Below are 18,054 nucleotides of genomic sequence, written 5' to 3'. Positions count from 1 at the left end.
TTGATTATAAATCTAGGAATATTTAAATTTAAAAAAAAAAATTCCAAACAGATATCACCCCTTAATTTTTAAGGGGGGGAACCATTAGAAGGCCTATTTGGTATTTTTTAGTAGAAAAAAATAATTGGAATTCAACCAAATTCAGACATTATATTAGTCATATTCCAAGCAACTTTTGAGATTTTTTTTTAAATTTGAGTCTAGAATAAAAAAGTTATGCGGCATTATTCCGCTGAAGGTCACAACTAAAGTTCTCCACCTGCGGAATGTGTAGCGACTCCGACTTTTATCTGAAACCAAAAACCTTTCAATTTTACATTATTAACTTAGTTTCTAGGAGTATGAACCTCAATTTGGGTAAAAATAATCACTTTCTCGCTCGACAGTGTCAGAATTAGCTAGAACGACATATGTTTTTAATAGATGTGCAGATCCTTCTGCCTCGCCCGCCTTTGATGAGGCTTCTCATTTCTCAAATGGCACCCATTGAATCTACGGTGTTGTAAGCTAGAGCTTTGTCTTGGTAGAATCGTTCTCCAGATCACAGTTTGTCACATCTTTTTCTCTTGATGGCGGAAAACTGATGCTATCACCTTTCTCCTTCAGTGTCATTGGTGAGGCTCGTTTCCAAGTTCAGTTTCGCTTCAGAATCAAAATAGTGAACCCAGGTTTCATCCATGGCCATGAAATGAATTTTTTGATCCGTTTGGAATTTTTCGATGTTCTTCTTGGAAATACCGATTTGATTTTTTGTTTGCTCGTCAGTTAACATTTTCGGCACCCAGCGCCCCACCCTTCTCATATGCAATTCATTCACAAGGATTCTTTGAATGGTGTCATATGAAGTCCCTGTGACCTCAGCTATTTGCCTAACTGTCACTTTTCAATCAGCCAACACCAAATCTTCGACTTTTTTCCCGTTCTCTGTAGTGAGGAACGAAGATGGGCGCCCTTGGCGATGTTGATCTTCAGTGAATTTCCGTCGAATCTTGAATTCCTTGGCGCATTTAAATGAATGCAATTCGTATTTAAATGAATGCAATTCCCTGGAATCGTGTATGATATTATATGCTGATCTAGTGATCGTTTTGGTGAATTTGGATTTGAATTAATTTTAAAAATGATTTCTTGAAATCTGAAATATGTTAAGGGTAATGTATCCTTTCGTAGGAAAATAAAAACTGCGCGGAAATATGGAAGTTTCTGAATGTCGTATTCAAGACGGGTGCCCCTTTTCGGATTCTTAAGGATATTTTCGGGGAAAGATCACGAATTCGCAGGATTAACGGAAGTGGAAGCTCTGCAAAAACTGCAGGAACAGTGATCAGCAGCTCTGCGTGGAGACCATCAAACCCAGCAAATTTACTTCGTTTGAGTTCGTTGATGGCCGAAATGATTTCGCTTCTATTTAGAAGGGCAGTCCGTAGTCGCATGTTACGGTGACTAGTCATTTCATTAAAAATCGACGGAAGCTCACCGGATGTGATAACATTAAGAACTGTGATGAATTGTTCCTTCCACTCCTGCTGTTGCTCGTCATCGATCGTTAGCATTCCTCACAGGATCATCGAATATTTGCGACCACTTGTAAATTCTTTCGTAATGCAGTATGAAATTCTGAAATTCTGCCCTAATCAGCGCAATAACAAAATCCTTTTGTCACGGCGACACTACGTTGAATTTCCCGAGATTTCGAACTCTATCGAAAACTCACCCTCAACCATTCGCAGCGGTCAATAAATTCTTCAACTTCTTCCGTTCATCGATCCGCCTCCACGATTCCGCAGTCAGCCATATCTTCAGACGTCCTTTCACGACGTAGCCGAAGACCTGTGTAATACCCGGCATTGATGGCGACTCAATGTTCATCGATATTCTCAGGCAGGTTAATCCCATTTGATCATCAAGATAGCCAGTTCGCACCGTCAAGCGAGAGCTAGATCATACCTGTTGTCAATTTTGAACTTGGGGAGGGGGGGAGGCCTGCAGCTGCAATCTTGAACAAGTGACGAGCGCAATACATAAGTGAACGTAAGCAACTATCAGATGGTGATCCCTTTCGAGGCCAATGCCAACGCCTCTCTTGTTACGCACATCCAATAGACAACTCCTAAATCTACTGCTAATCCGCAAAGTGGTTGATCTGATTGTTTGTGCGGTGTCGGTCAGTTGAAACCCAACTGACCTAATGTTTTTCGCAAAACGAAAATTTAGTCCGACTAAATTAAATGAAACAACTGAAAGGCAATTGCAGTATCTATGACAAAGAATTTTGAAACAAAGATATTGTAACTATTCGTCCTCATACCATTCGAAATTCTCTTCACAGAGAAGGATATAGAGCTTATGCTCCGAGGAATCGTTTTTCATTTCTTTCGGAAACGACTTGGAATGACAAGAATTTGTTAATAAGGCAGAAGAGAGAATTCAACGTTTTTGCTTCCAATGACCCGTAAGTGGTGGGGAGAAGAGTGGACACTGCCTTAGAAGACCGGAATATTGAGTCCACAGTCAAACGCAATAGCGTCTAAAGGACCAGGGTCATCATCATCATCATCATCATCAACGGCGCAACAACCGGTATCTGGTCTAGGCCTGCCTTAATAAGGAACTCCAGACATCCCGGTTTTACGCCGACGTCCACCAATTCGTTATCCCTAAAAGCTGTCTGGCATCCTGACCTACGCCATCGCTCCATCTTAGGCAGGGTCTGCCTCGTCTTCTTTTTCTACCGTAGATATTGCCCTTATAGACTTTCCGGGTGGGATCATCCTCATCCATACGGATTAAGTGACCCGCCCACCGTAACCTATTGAGCCGGATTTTATCCACAACCGAACGGTCATGGTATCGCTCATAGATTTCGTCATTGTGTAGGCTACGGAATCGTCCATCCTCATGTAGGGGGCCAAAAATTCATCGGAGGACTCTTCTCTTGAACGCGGCCAAAAGTTCGCAATTTTTCTTGCTAAGAACCCAAGTCTGCGAGGAATACATGAGGACTGGCAAGATCATTGTCTTGTACAGTAAGAGCTTTGACCCTACGGTGAGACGTTTCGAGCGGAACAGTTTTTGTAAGCTGAAATAGGCTCTGTTGACTAACAACAACCGTGCACGGATTTCATCATCGTAGCTGTTATCGGCTGTGATTTTCGACCGTAGATAGGAGAAATTATCAACGGTCTCAAAGTTGTATTCTCCTACCCTTATTCTTCCTGTTTGACCAGTGCGGTTTGATGTTGTTGGTTGGTTGGTTTTCGATGCTGACGTTGCCACCATATACTTTGTCTTGCCTTCATTGATGTGCAGCCCAAGATCTCGCGCCAAACACCGCCTGCTCGATCTGGATGAAGGCAGTTTGTACGTCTCGTGTCGCTCTTCCCTTGATGTCGATATCGTCAGCATAGGCCAGTAGTTGGGTGGACTTAAAGAGGATCGTACCTCTTGCATTTACCTCAGCATCATGGATCACTTTCTGAAAGGACCAGGGTCGCTATGGATAATCCAAGAAAACCTAACTAAAGTCAGCAACCTTGATATACTAAGACAGCGCATACCAACTACTGTTCCTATATTGGGTTTACCACCTGCTATAATGTTAGTTCGTCGCAACGAACTAAAGCGGACGACCATAGTCGTTAAGGAATAAATGTCAGGCGAGGCGATGACGGCTTTACGGTTTCTTACCAGGACAGAGGCAAATCGTCAGACGCTGCCACACTTCTGCCCTGGGAGCAACGTGACCGATGCGGCTCGCAGATGTTACGTGCTCCTTTATATAATTCGCAGAACACAACATGACTACGAATTATATTGAGTGCAAATCCGCCAATTCTCTTGGCCAGAGCTAGACCAGAGCTGAAAATATTTTTTTGAGAATCATGGGGTCCTAAGTCCGCATCAACTTGATGCCGAACCAGACCAAATGGGGAGCAACTTACTCCCTCTTTTTCTGGTCCACGGACCAGAACATCTACGAACCGGTTCGGTCACGCTGCTCCCAGTGCAGAGGTGAGGCAACGTCTGACAATTTGCCTCTGCCCTGGTAAGAAACCGTCATCGCATGACATTTTTTAAAGTTTGGGTGCTGAGCCCTAAACAAGGACTAGAAAAAGAGGAAGTAAGTTGCTCCCACTTGGTCCGGTCCGGCATCACGTTGATGTGGACTTAAAACCCCACAATTTTCAAAAACATGTTAAGGAATAGTTCCTATATAATGTCAATGAAATAATTTGATCCTGTAAATTTAATTTGGAAAACGTTAATTTCATTTGGAAAATCGTTAATCATTAAGAGTATCTTACACATTTACCTCAATGACAAAACGCCGAATCGCCTTGAAACAACACACCTTGGCATTCTGCTGATAACTCCTCATAGTTGGTATAATACCTTCTGTTATTAATGTTTTGTATTTTTCGCCACTTATAAAACCTTCCAACATGACCCTAACTCCTTGATATGTTATGACTCATTAAATTATAGCAAGGGATAAATGCTTAATAATATTTTATAGCACATCCTTTTGAAAAAAAATCTACACTTCTATGTCAAACTCTCTGACGATCACCGACGGCAATCAGGTTCACTTTACACTCGTTGGAAAAGATATCCCTGTCCCATTATCCCATGTCCAAGATTCATGGTTTTTAGCTCGTTGTCGCATAACAGATAACGTTTTCAACATCAAAAATGGATGTTTTGCAAATCTAATTTTGGCAAGTGAATTCTCGTTAACGCGACTTACGTGACCATACCATTCAAGACGTCCCTCTCGCAATTTTTCCACAATCATTGATACGTAGATCACAAAGAACACCAGTTGTGGAACGCCACTTCACGTCAGGTCTTTTTGTTTTCGCCGAGTTCATTCGTTTTATTGCTCCCTTGAATTCAGCGGTGCTGGCAGGTGTGTGTGTGTATTTGTGGCGGGGTAGAAGCATAGTCTCTGAGCACCTAGATTGTGGTGGCCGCCGTCTAATGAAATATCCCCAATTCGTTTACTTATCGCAAGATTTCCATTAGTGAATGTTATGCTACTCATTGCAACTGGAGCACATCACCACAAAAGATCTCATGTCTGGTCCGCCCATAGGCGGGGCATTCACATAGAAAATGCTTTGTGTACTCCGCTTCCCCATTACAGGAGGGACACGTATTATCTTGTACACTTCCTATGAGCATATGTTCAGCTGGAGAATTATGGCCAGTCAGAATGCCCAAAATACGTCTGCAAGTCTTTCTGCTTTTCAGGAGAATAAACTTTGCGGTATGCATATTAGGTTCTGACAGCAATTTAGGCTCTGCCACCTGTCAGTATGCGACGTTTATTCCCAATTTATGAAGGCAGCCTTAGCCAATGCTATTGATACTCCAATTGCTGGTTCCGGTCCCGACATGGAGGAGATTAAACCTTCTTTTGCTAAGGCATTGGAGATTTCATTTATCTCTACACCGCCCAGATTAGTTCCACCGTATTCTAGGAAAGGAGTTCAAACGGCTTCTACATTCCTGAATGATTTTCGAGTTGATCAAAGAATACTCAACACCCTCAGTGCAGCCTGGCTATCGCTGCAGATTGCGATGCGCCTGCCCTTCAACCCCTCGTCAGTCATACAGGTTGCTGCTCTTAGAATCACACCGTTGCATAATGTTCCAAAGAAAAAGCCCACTTCCCGTTTTTAGTCGAGAGGTTCAGAACCCTGTTGTTTTTGAGCAATCGTAGAAAACCTCCGTGTATCCCGCCACGCATTGCTCTTGGAAATCCCAGTTCTCTCTACGTTTGACGATAACTTCATATCTTCTACCAAACAGATATATGGGGACTTGAGAATCAGAAGACATTGTAAGAACTGGATTTAGTTCTGCCAGTAACTCTTTCAGTGCTCTGCCCCCCCCCCCCCCCGTCTGCTATTTTACATTGAAAACTTTGTTGTCCCACCTTAACTCACCACACATAAGCAAACATCCGCCTAAGGATAGCAACGTATATCCGCATTACCAGAATGTTTTTATCTAGAATGACTCCCAGGTATTTCACTTCTTTGCAGCGCTGACAGGTGAAATTGCTCCAATGCTTGTAGAAGTGAAGGGTGAACAAATTCTGCTGTTGAAATTTGCTCGAAATATTCTTAGCATCTATCCGTCGCGGCCCGTCGGTCGATAAGTAAAGTATCGTTCATGTCATTGACGTAACAGAAGTGTTCGATATCTTGTGTGCGCTAGTGTAGGCTTTTGACAAGTCGATTCTTTTAAATTTGCCAATTGGCCAGCATTTTATTGTCGAGAAACTTGTGGTAAAAGCGTTTCTTTTCATGGACCTTCATTTGAACATCGTCATTCCAAAGCCAGGTATCTCCGTTGATGAACCGCTGCCCTCGTTTGTTGACCCCGAGGGTTACATAGGCCGCTTTGTGGATCGTATCTTTAATTTGGTTCTCTGGTTCTTCCACATTCGTAATGGTAAATATTCGCGTAAGTGGGATCACTTCTTTTTTCTTCTCACGAAATCGCCACCATTTAATGCGGGGCGGACCAGTGCGTTCTTCACGCTGTTTTATCGGTGGCTAGGTTTGCAACACGACAATCAGCGGCCGATATTGAGATACGGTGGTCTCATAGAGAACGGCTTTGCAATCAGTGATGGTGATAAAATGCGGCATCTTATGAGAATATACAGTAGCGGTTAAAACTTTGGAAACTTCTCTGTGAAGAGAATCAAATGCTTTTAAAATTTTTATTTTTTGATGTATTTCAAATTTTTTTTTTTTTTGTGTTGAAGTTTTCTGTAGTTTCTTCGGCATGGATATTATTGCTCTGAATTTAAATTTTTAAAATAAAAGATTGCCTTGGAAGATATATTTCCTTTTTATTAGCTAAAAGCATCTAATCTATACTAAAAGTATCTAATCTATACAAATATCTTCTTCAGAAGATAAAACACTAAAGAAGGAGACAATTGGTCCCCGAAATAGATTTTTGTATAAATTAGATACTTTTAGACAGTAGTTAGTAAAAATGGACTGATAGGAAGACGGCCATCAAAAAAACTTTGGATTTCAAAGAAAAATATGGAATATAGAAAAAAAATTTGAGGAATTTCATAAAGATTGATCAGTCGCTGATTGGGGTCGCATTTTGTGAAGCAACGAAAGCAAGCTTAATCTGTTTGGTGCTGATGGAATTAGATACGTTCGCCATCCAGGTGGAGCCTGCAATGATCCCAAGTACCCATAAAGAAGCGTGGGGATGGAAGCATAATGATCTGGGGCTGATTCAGTTTTGTGTGAAATCTTCGGCACTAACAACATTTATTATAGCGTCCTTTTCTTCTGATGGTGTTGGTCTATTGATTCAAGTTGAAGTAGTTATGAGATCGCCAACGTATTGTAATGTTTTCGGAAAGCACATGTTATTACATGCTCATGACAAGATGGGAAAAGTCTGGGTCTTCTCACAGCATATCGTTCCTAAACACACGTCCAAGTTTGTTCAGAATTGGCCAAATGGCAACGAAATTGAAAAAATAACCTGGCTTTCTCAAAGCCCTGACCGGAATTTTATTGAGCATATTTGAGAAGAGTTAGATTGATGTATTTGAAATCAAAACTTTTCTAAAACAGTTGAATTAATGGCTGCTCTCCAACAAATAGTTCACAACTCTAGTTGATGTAATAATGAATTTAGATCGCCTCCAGGCTAGTTCGATGTGCTGTAAACCTTGGGCACTTAAATACAACATGCTCCGCATTCTCAGCCACGTTACCACATCTTGGGCAGCATGGTGACTCGTCGTGTCCAAATCGATGTAGATAAACCCGATAGCCTCCATGTCCACTTAAAAACTGTGTTAGCTGGTAGCTTAATTCCCCGTGGCTCCTTTCAATCCATCTTCGAATGTGTGGAATGATACGGTAGGTCCAACAGCCAGTTTGTGCCTCGTTCCATCTCTTTTGCCATTTTGCGATGGATTCCTGCCGTGCTAGTTACCATCGAAGTACAATAGACTCCCCGATTGCATACATTTTGTCGTAGAGACGCTGGCCTTCATTCGCCAAGATGTCTATGGGGATTGTCCCTGTCTGTCCTGATGTTCGATAAGCACTGCATACCCGGAGTTTGATTTGTTTTCCAAAACGGTTGCCCAAAATGGAGCTGCGTAGAGTAGCACGGAACTAACTACCCTTGAAATAAGATAACGTCGACTTTGTCTTGGTCCACCAATGTTCGGTAGTATCCTCGAGATCGTTTCAGCGATGGAAGATGCTTTAGTTGCGGCGCACTCAATGTCTGTCTCTCCGTCTGTCTGTCACAGCCGATTTATTCGGAAACGGCTGAACCCATTGTCACGAAAATTGGTAGGAGTATGTGAACTACTGTTCCCTTTACATGCAACAAGTGGCGCCATTTTGTGTTGAGTGCAAGGGGGGTTACCCATACATATGAATGGAGGGAGCAAAATTTTTTTTTCATAAAATGTGGCCATGTGGGATATCAAATGATTGAGCCCTTTCATTTGATATCCCACATGGCCACATTTTATAAAAAAAAAATTACTTTTCGAAACTGGTTCCATATTTGATATTGGGTGACACATAGGGGAGTGAGGGCTCAAAATATGACCCCCAAAAAGTATAACAGGTCTCGTTCTCAGAACCTATCCAACCGAAAAATCTGAAAAAAATCGCAGTGGTGCATCTCTACGAAATCTAGGCCTCAAAATACATCCGGTTCCGATATCTGAACAAATAAAGTTAATAATAGTATATTTCTACATTTTAGAAATTTACCCGGCAACCCCCCTTATGTTCATCCCAAAAGCATAAAATTTGGCATAGGTGTAACATAAGAAGAACATAATGCACAAGTTGGTCAAGTTTGAAGAAAATCAAACTATTATTAATAAAGTTATAGGTTGTGAAACTTTGCCATTTTTGTGAATTTCGTGCACCCTGCAACCTGTATGACGTCATCATCACATATCAATTCATCAATACCACATCGAAATGAGTTCTTATGAATGGGGTCGCAAAGAATTATTTTGTTTTAGTTTTTTAGTCATTTGTATATGAATATCAATTACTCCAGAGATGTGTGTATGTAGGTATATAGTATATGCGTGCTAATGAACTTTGCGGGTAGTATCTAATTCAGATGGAGATACTATATGTGCACATATGAATGCTTCTGTGCACGAAGTAAATCGGAAATATGGGTACGATCAATTTATGTATATACATGCATATATATGTACAGTATTCGGAAATAGGCAGTTTGTTTGTTTAGGGTGAGCATAATATCTAATACGGTCTTGAATGAAGTGATCTAACACACTTCAAGGCCCTGATCCAACATGGATTGTTGCGCCAACGATTATTATTATAATATCTATGGCTGTAATATGTATGTACGTCTTGTGGTTTGGAAAAATATGAAGAAATATGTTGGATTTGTAGCTATGTACGGATAGAAAAATGTGCGTTGAAGTTTCTTACATAAGATAAACACGAAACCTTTATACCTGAAGCGCGAGCTTCCGGTATTCCGACTTGTTTGTATCTGTTGTAGATTAAATTATTCGCATTTGCTAATAATATTCAACTCAGTGTGAAGCGTATGAGGTTGACTATTATCAATACGTGGCTTTCCATCAAATGATTTCTTTAAATCGCTTTCTAAAAACTAGACGGCAATGGAATTTTTAACTATGTGACACGGAGCTGTCATGCGCTCGTCGCTCCTCACATCTTCTTGTTTTTCTTCAGCCTTTTGGTCGCTTGATGACTGCGATGTTCAGATCAATCTTAGTAAGTGAATTCTCGTTAACGCAAATTACGTGACCATACCATCCTCAGATTTGCTCCACGATCGGTGCAACCCCATATCGATTGCGGATATCCTCATTTCGGATGTAATCAAAACGTATCATGCCACCAGTCCAATGCAACATCTTCGTCCCCATTACCGCAAGACGCCGTTCATTGTCTTTTATAGTCGGCTAACACTCAGAACTATAGACAGCGGCAGACAGATGACATTGCGGTAAATTTTGAATTTGAGGCCTTCGCTGATATGTCGATCACAAAGAACACCAGTTGTTGAATGCCAATTCTTCCAGGTCGAATTAATGCGTGAAACAGTTTCATTGTGCAGTTCTCCATTGGCTGATAGCATTGTCTCGAGATATTTAAATCGCTGAGTTCTGGCAATGGCAATAGGGTAGGTAGGTAGGTATCAGTGGCCCCTCCGAGGAGCCCAATTAGCGCTTTGGTGCGCCGTTTTGATGCCACAAACTCCTAACACCGTGACTGTTATTATGGGAGCAGGGAGTAATCTGCCCAGAACTGAGCGATTTAAATATTTGGGTTAATACTAGCAACCAATGGAGAACTACGTTATGCTCCTCACATAGGGAAACACAAAACCTTTTATACCTGAAGCGTCAAGCTTCCGGTTTCCCGACTTGTTTATATATTATTTATTATATATATTTTTTATATATAAATTGTGCCAGCATATCGTATCCAAGTGGGCTGGTAGCAATAGTCAGCATCAGATACCCTTGGGGACACAGCTTTTAACTCAATTTTCCGAGGTCCGAATTACGCTTAGTTGATCTCGGAACTTACGAACCGATTAACGCTCGCTCGGAACAACGCAGTCTACTGATATCGGTTCAATGCATACTACCCGACCAGCGCCCTGAAAGGGGCTAGCTCCTGATATGTGCCACAACTACCATCTTGGCAGGCTAGGTTCACATCACCTCATCGACTCCCGATGTGTAGCGGTCATTGAAGGTTCGCTCTTCACTGAAAAACTTTCTCAAGGCTACTATCTAGCGCGCAGATGTAATGCCAGCTAGGGAGGCACTTTGGGGACGCCACTCAACGTATCATCATTTGTTCTTTATCGGAAAATAGTTCAGAAAATTCAAACATAATCAAGAGTTTAGATATCTCTATAAAGCTAGGTGAACTTCCTTTTTCTGCCCCCAACAACAAGTTGTTTCAATTTTTGAAGAATTGTAGTCCTTTAGGTGCGAGTAAATAGAACCAGACAAGGCTTAGTCATCAAAATCAATATAAAAAAACTAGAAAGTAACGAATTGTCTTTTTTTCCATTTACAGTCATGAACTACGATGGCTTTTCTAAGGACGTATGCCGTTCCATGGTTGCCATGATGGATGTCGATCAATCTGGCAAATTAGGATTCGAGGAATTTCGCGTTTTACTCAATGACATCGCACATTGGAAGGCCGTTTTCAAGTCCTACGATCGTTCAAACAGCGGCCGTTTGAGTGCATTTGAATTGCGAGATGCATTGAATACTGCAGGTTACCGATTAAACAATCGCGTACTGAATGCACTATGCCATCGATACGGATCACGCGATGGAACTATTAGTTTCGATGATTTCATTATGTGTGCTGTTAAAATTAAGACAATGATAAGTAAGTAACCTGGCAATTGTTGTTATTCTTCGCAACCGATTTATTTGAAACCGCTCCCTTGATTCCTTTCAGGCATTTTCAAAGAACGTGACACAGACGGCACAAATATGGCTACATTTAGTATGGACGAATGGGTTGAGAAAACCGTTTATAATTAGGCTTAGGTGCAAACTCCTAATCGTGGTGGCCTTTTTTAATATAAATGAGATACATGAGATCTTTACAACGGAAAGATTGCAGCGAACATATTCTACATAGAGTAGAGCTTTTATATTTTCCATTAGCAAACAAGAGAAATATTTTTCAAGAATATTTAATAAATCTAGATGTTTTATATCGCCGTTGTTAGAAGGAAAATAGGCAGAAAAACTTGTGCCCTCTAAGACAAGTTAAAAGAAAATGAAAATTATCCACGACGCCAAAAACATCATTGAACAAATAACTTTTCTTTTCAATTTCGTTCAATTTAATTGAGCAAAACTGTTCCTTCAAGGAAATAAATAAACTCAATATATTTTCGATGCTAATTATTTCAGTGTATTTTTCCAATCTAAATGTTTATTTTTTTATTTATTTCTATGATACACTTAACATATGCATAGTTTTTACACTTATTGTACTAATCACGGAAAAACGTCTCGAATTGTTAATTGAAAAAAGAATATTGAAATCTTCCAAATAAACTATAAAAGAAACTTTAACCTTATATTAATCCTTTTTTAATGTACTTCGGTAAAAACTATACCACTTAAATACGTACCCTACAAGACAAAATGTTTAAATGTGAATCGAAATTATGAATACTTTTAAATGACTAATGCAGTTTTAACAGAATTTTACTTGGGAATTTCAATAGGACAGTCGACGCTAGGATTGAAGGAGAACAAGTTGAACAAATGTATTACATCTTTTGTTTGAATGATATTCCAAAAATAAATACACAAGTATGTTAACTGCCTTTAATTTTATTTCCTACACAAAATCTTCTTCCCGAGGAATTGCTTGAATTTATATGGTGAAAGAAAAGCATTGCACATCTTTGACTTTCTTCAATCATTTTCACGTAAAAGATTTGGCGCATCTTTTTTATGTTGTTGGTATCATGTACGTGGTGCATGCGGCAAGAAAACCATCTAGACATCACCAACACACGCTCCAGTTGGCTACTTCCCACCTAACCCGCGTATATGCAATAACATCCGTGCCGCCTAGAAACTCGATTTTCTCCACCTGTATATAGTCCTCTTAGCGAGTACCTAACTTTACTTATGCTCGCTTCTTGTTTCTGCCAACCGATATTCACAATGTACAAAATACAGTAACAAATGGAGGCCTAGATGCAAACAGCAGGTTTGCTTTGCTCTTATCCATTAATTGATGACCCTGTCCAAAATTCTCACGGAAACATCAACCGTACTTACTACATTATCACTTTCTCTATTTTCCCGATGGTTCCACAAGGAATCGACTTTTCGGAGCTAACATTTTTTGCGAAGTTAATCTATTCTTTTACAACGAATTTGTATGGTTACCTAGTCTTTCATTTTTGAAGGTTTTGTGTAAAACAAAACCTTATTAAAATCGGTTTACTGTCTGTCTGTCCGTCACACGCATTTTTCTCGGAGACGGTTATAGCGACTGACACCAAATTTGGTGGAAATTTTTTTTTCACCAAATGTAGTCATGTGGGGTATCAAATGAAAGGTCTCGGTTACTACTTTTCGAAGCCGGTCTTAGTTTTGACATTTGTTGGAAAGGTGGGGACTGCGGGGGGTTGAAAGTGATCATTTCTTTAACAGACCCATTCTCAGAAACTACCCAACTGAAAGATCTGAAAAAATCAGGAGTCTGCCATTATATGGTGATCCTACCAAATTTGGTGAAAATCGCACTCTTACTAACAAAGTTATAATAAATCAAAGCTGTCGCTTCTGTGCAAATTCAAGACTTTGAATCACTTGAAAGTGGATATTCTCACATAACATGCATATATTACGTGCTACATACTAATGGGACAAATGCATACTCAAATCTCTTTATAAAAGAAATACACAAAACCTTTCATACCTCAAGCGTCTAACTTTCGGTTTTTCGACTTGTTATTAGTTTATTCATCTCATTATATTATGTTGAGATCAGATTCGCACTAGTTAGTTTAGTTTCGTGGATGGAAACGCAACTCCAAGAATTTGGGCGTTCTATAAGGCCAATTATATGATTCCCCAAAGTCGACTGTGTCGGCCTCTCGCTGCAGGTTCTATGCATCTCCGGCAACTGCGAGAATTCTATCTCAAATCATTGATGAGATTGTATCTCGGCTGTGTGCTGATATGACCCTGCTGCAACTACAATCACTTGTGTATTATGGTGCAGTTACGGTTATCAGATTGCACGGTCAGAAGATTGGCTTTCGTGTTATTGGTTTGAGTGACAAAAGAGATCCACCTTGGAAAATTCGTCTGGAACGTCGACGGTAGTCACTTAGGCAGGACATTGCTAGACTGATTCAGATCAGCACTGGCAATGTCAGCAGACGGGTGAGAAATAAAGTGCAGAGGGTTTACAGCAGCTATGCCATCCCCAGTGAGATACCCGTAGTTGAAATTCCGGACACACTAAAGCAGAAATTTCTGTCGTATGCAGTCGGTTACGGCGGTATGGCGAAAGTCACTCCAGACGTGTCCAGAATGCAACATACGCGAGGAACCAGCGGAGTTTTTTCAGATCTCTCAACGAATCCGAACAGAGCGTCCAGACAGTGCAGTTTTCGGTAACGGAAGCGAAAGAGTATTGGGGTGGACTTTGGAGGTTACCCGCCCAGCATGCTCGCCATGCTGAGTGGCTCACCACCGAAGGCACCCGCCATGCCAATATGCCTGGCATGAATTTTGCAGATTTTACCGAAAAGGAAGTTAGACGAGCCATAAACAGCTCGAAGAACTGTAAGGGCCCAGGTCTGGATCGGGTGCAGAATTTCTGGTATAAAGAAATTTACCAGCGTACACAGTTGGTTTTCACGCAGTATAAATCAGGTTATGAGTCGGCCGGAGGAATTTTCACCCTTCCTCACTGCGGGGATCATCTACCTTACCTCTAAGAAGGACACGGTGCAGGACCCCGCACAAAACCGATTACTGACCAACCCTCTACAAATTCATTACGTTCATTATAAGTTCATTATAACCTAGAGATTAGACTAACAACATTCTGTCCGAGAAGCAGAAGGGCTGCCGAGTTGGGTCGAGGGGTTGCAAAGAGCAAGTCATTATCAACTGGGTAGTTGTAGGACAAGCAACTAGAGGCCAAAGAAACCTCTTTAGTTGCTATGTCGATTATGCCAAGGCTTTCGACAGCGCAAAAAGACTGATAAAATGCTTAACAAAATCCTTTTTACGGATGAAAAAAATCGTTTCTATCGAAGAAAAATTTGATCGCCAAAATGATCGGATGTATAGAAGGTTATGTTAAAAGGCTAAGGATCGAGCATGACGCGTTTAAAGGAGGGATCACCCTCCTTCAGGGATGGTGTGGTAGGGAGTTCTCTATCACGGCGTGACAAATATTCATATTTGTGAAACCGGTGCCAAAAGGAACTCAGCCGTGTATGAGCAGATGTTAAGGACCATAGTTGAGCTTCTGAATGAAAGCTTGTTCAAGGATAATGATTGGTGTTTTCAGCAGGATTCTGCGTACAAGGTCGCACAAGACCAAGAAAATTGGTTACCAGTGAACGTACCAGAAGCTCAGACTGAAATTCATTGCATTATTCAATGTGTGGCGCCTCGACTGCTTTCGACATCCGCACGGCGCGTCGAGAGCGCCAAGCATTGGCACCAGCGCAGCGCTTTGTCTGGGGCTCGGCGGTTTCGAAGTGCCTCGCGTGTTTCTTTCGCCACACGCTCAAAGCCGCGCTATCGCTGGATTTTCAGGCAAGCCATACGACAGTTCCATATCGTCGCTTTTCCGAAATTTCTCATCGCCTACTGGCACATACGAGTTACGGCGTCGTGTGTATCGAGGCTCCATAATCGGTGAGGCAGTGCTTATTCGACCTCTACGCATTTGTTCATCGATTCCAAGGAGAGATATCCGACGGTCTGTGCAGTATTCTGTCCTCCCAAAAGGGCACACGAGGAAAAACCAGACTTCCAGCCATTACTAGGTTAGCAGCATTAGTGAGTGCAAGCGGCCTCCCTTCTGGCGCTTGGTTTCTGCAGTCACATCGAAACGTACTCGGCGTTCATACGCTCCCTCGTGGGCACGCGCATAGGAGGCGACATTATTAGAGTCAAATGCGGGGGGGAGGCTTCCATCGCACAGAGAGCTCACAGAATGCTGCTCCTCCTCAGATATAAAACCCTGGACGAACTTGCAGCCGTTGCCGATAAGATGCATCAGATCAGCCCGGGTGTCTAGGTTACGTACATAGCATCACGTGCAAACATCAACTTTGCCAACGTGCAAACAACCATTTTGGGAGCAGATGCTCTCCGTCACAATGGGCTGCTCATAGACTTGCGCCACAGACGTTTCCTGGACGGGCATAAAAGTCTCTCCACGGCCTGCATCATCCGGACGTGCATATCATCAGCGTCTTACCAACACCGTTGCTTCTCGACGGCCTCTCGGCGACGCACATTCCGATATTCTCTCCAAGTTCATCAAGGCTACCGTCCCATATCGTTTGAGGAACGATCCTTTTCATGACCGCGCCGCCTCGCTGGAGAACGCCTTAAGGCCGCAAAGAAGCAGTTCGACCTTCGTAAAGAAGGAGTTCAACCTCGTTCTTGAGCACGACGTCATCCGATCATCCTTAAACTCATGGGCCAGCCCTCTTCATCTAGAACCCAAGAGCCCCGGCAAGAGGCAGGTCATAAGTGACTATCGCCAACTCAGCGTGCATACCCGACCGGATCGTTACCCGCTGCCCATCATTGAGGGCCTCCTCCATGACATCAATGATTCGGTTTTCACGGTAATCGACCTAGAGAAAGCCTTTCATCAGATCCTGGTGACCCCGGACGACATCTGGAAGACCGCGGTAACTACGCCCTTCTTGAGTTTCTTGGCATTCCGCTAGGTCTGAAGAACACCGTGTTGACTATGCAGCGCGCCATGAACCACCTCATCAGAAAGCTCCTTTTCGTTCGGGCCTACCAGAACGACATCTTGGTCTTTTCCGACAGCCACGAGCAGCATGAACGCCACCTGGGCCAGCTCTTTGAAACGCCGTGCCAAGCCAAGTTCTGGATCAAATGGTACCAAGTTGCTCTCCCACAGATCCTCTTCGACGGATTTTCAAACGACAGCGAAGGACCACCACCACCAAAGACGCGTGCTATCATCGAGTTCCCGAAACCAACTGACTCAACGCAGCTCAAACGCTTTTTTGGCAGGATCAATTATTACTGGGGTTGCATCCCACACGCCGCCCAGGCGTCTCCCTCTGAGCTGCTAAAAGAGTGCAAAACCAAACGGTCCATAGTAAACTGGACGCCGGACGTCGATGTCGCTTTCGAAAGTTGCAAAAGAAGCATAGCCTGCTGGGGCCTTTCTCAAGTCTTCTCAAACGTTAGCCCTCTAGACCGATGCCTCGAACATAGTTTTCAGTGCGGTACTCGATCAATAGCGACCCGGTCACCGTCCTCTCATCTTCGCCTCAGCACCACGCTCTGGCAAGGCTTCGTCCAGGCAGAGTAGGCAACTAGATTTTATCAGCCAGTTCGGCGTGCGCCTGCAATAGATGCCAGGAGCGGACAACGTGGCCACCGTCGCTCTCTTACGAGTTGAGACCGTCTCTGCGATATCTGCGAAGAATATCAGCGAAGCCTATGCCATTTAGCTTCCTCACCTCCGGGCCAGTCCTAGCCTAAAATTGTACCGGACCAATCTCAACTGCTTCGAGGCCTACTATACGGAGTTCAATACATCAAGCTGTACCTGCCGCTTTCTCTTCATCGCCAAAGCTTTCGATACGGCACACCAGCTCCTCCACCCGAGCGGACGCGTCACTGCCAATTTCGAATGTTGTTAACCCCACTGCGCCACAACTTTCCCTTGGAACTCCGCCGGCTCTACAACGCCATCTGTCCAGTACCTCCGGCTAAACATACATTACATCATTCATTCGTTTTCAAGGACTTTGCCATCTGCGAGAACGTCTTCCGCCGTATCGATGCTGTCAAGAAGACACTAGAGCAGCCTTACACAGGCCTCCACCGGGTGGTCTGGAGATTCAACGACTGAACCTTCCACGTGGATGTTCATGGTATCGAGAAAACACACCACCTCCTTCGAAAATATCGCCTACGTCGTTCCAGGTCACGAGCCTGTAGCCAGTAGTCATTATCATGTTCATTCTCGGGCCACGCGCTTTCTGCGTGGCAAGAACCATCCACAACGCCGGACCGGAAACCTCCGATAACCACGGCGCCTTCTAAACCGCCGACGCCGGGCCCGTCTTGTTATGAATCACGTGGCACATAGTTCTCCAAAGCGATCCCAATCTCAGATTGCAAATTTCAGCCAACATCAATTTGCAAAATGTTTTAAATAGCGGCCGTTACTTTATCCAAAAATATTCCGCTAGATGGCATCACCT

At 42.7% G+C, this 18,054-nt stretch overlaps 1 protein-coding gene across 7 annotated transcripts in view; it reads left to right on the top strand.

Moving 5' to 3' along the window:
- The window catches only part of LOC119656020 (calpain-A), a 118,754-nt gene extending 106,348 nt beyond the window's left edge, over positions 1 to 12,406 (top strand). For 4 of the 7 annotated variants that reach the window (XM_038062275.1, XM_038062273.1, XM_038062274.1 and 1 more), the window contains 2 exons: positions 11,130 to 11,453; positions 11,526 to 12,406. In XM_038062275.1, the coding sequence (XP_037918203.1) occupies positions 11,130 to 11,453; positions 11,526 to 11,611 (410 nt within the window). In that variant the 3' untranslated portion in view covers positions 11,612 to 12,406. The remainder of the gene's footprint in view (positions 1 to 11,129; positions 11,454 to 11,525) is intronic. The other 3 variants (XM_038062276.1, XM_038062277.1, XM_038062279.1) reach the window with 1 other exon arrangement.
- Positions 12,407 to 18,054: the final 5,648 nt, after the last annotated feature.

This window comes from Hermetia illucens, chromosome 4 (assembly GCF_905115235.1).
Source record: "Hermetia illucens chromosome 4, iHerIll2.2.curated.20191125, whole genome shotgun sequence".
Taxonomy (NCBI): Eukaryota; Metazoa; Arthropoda; class Insecta; order Diptera; family Stratiomyidae; genus Hermetia; species Hermetia illucens.
This window is presented reverse-complemented; position numbering and strand designations above follow the sequence as displayed.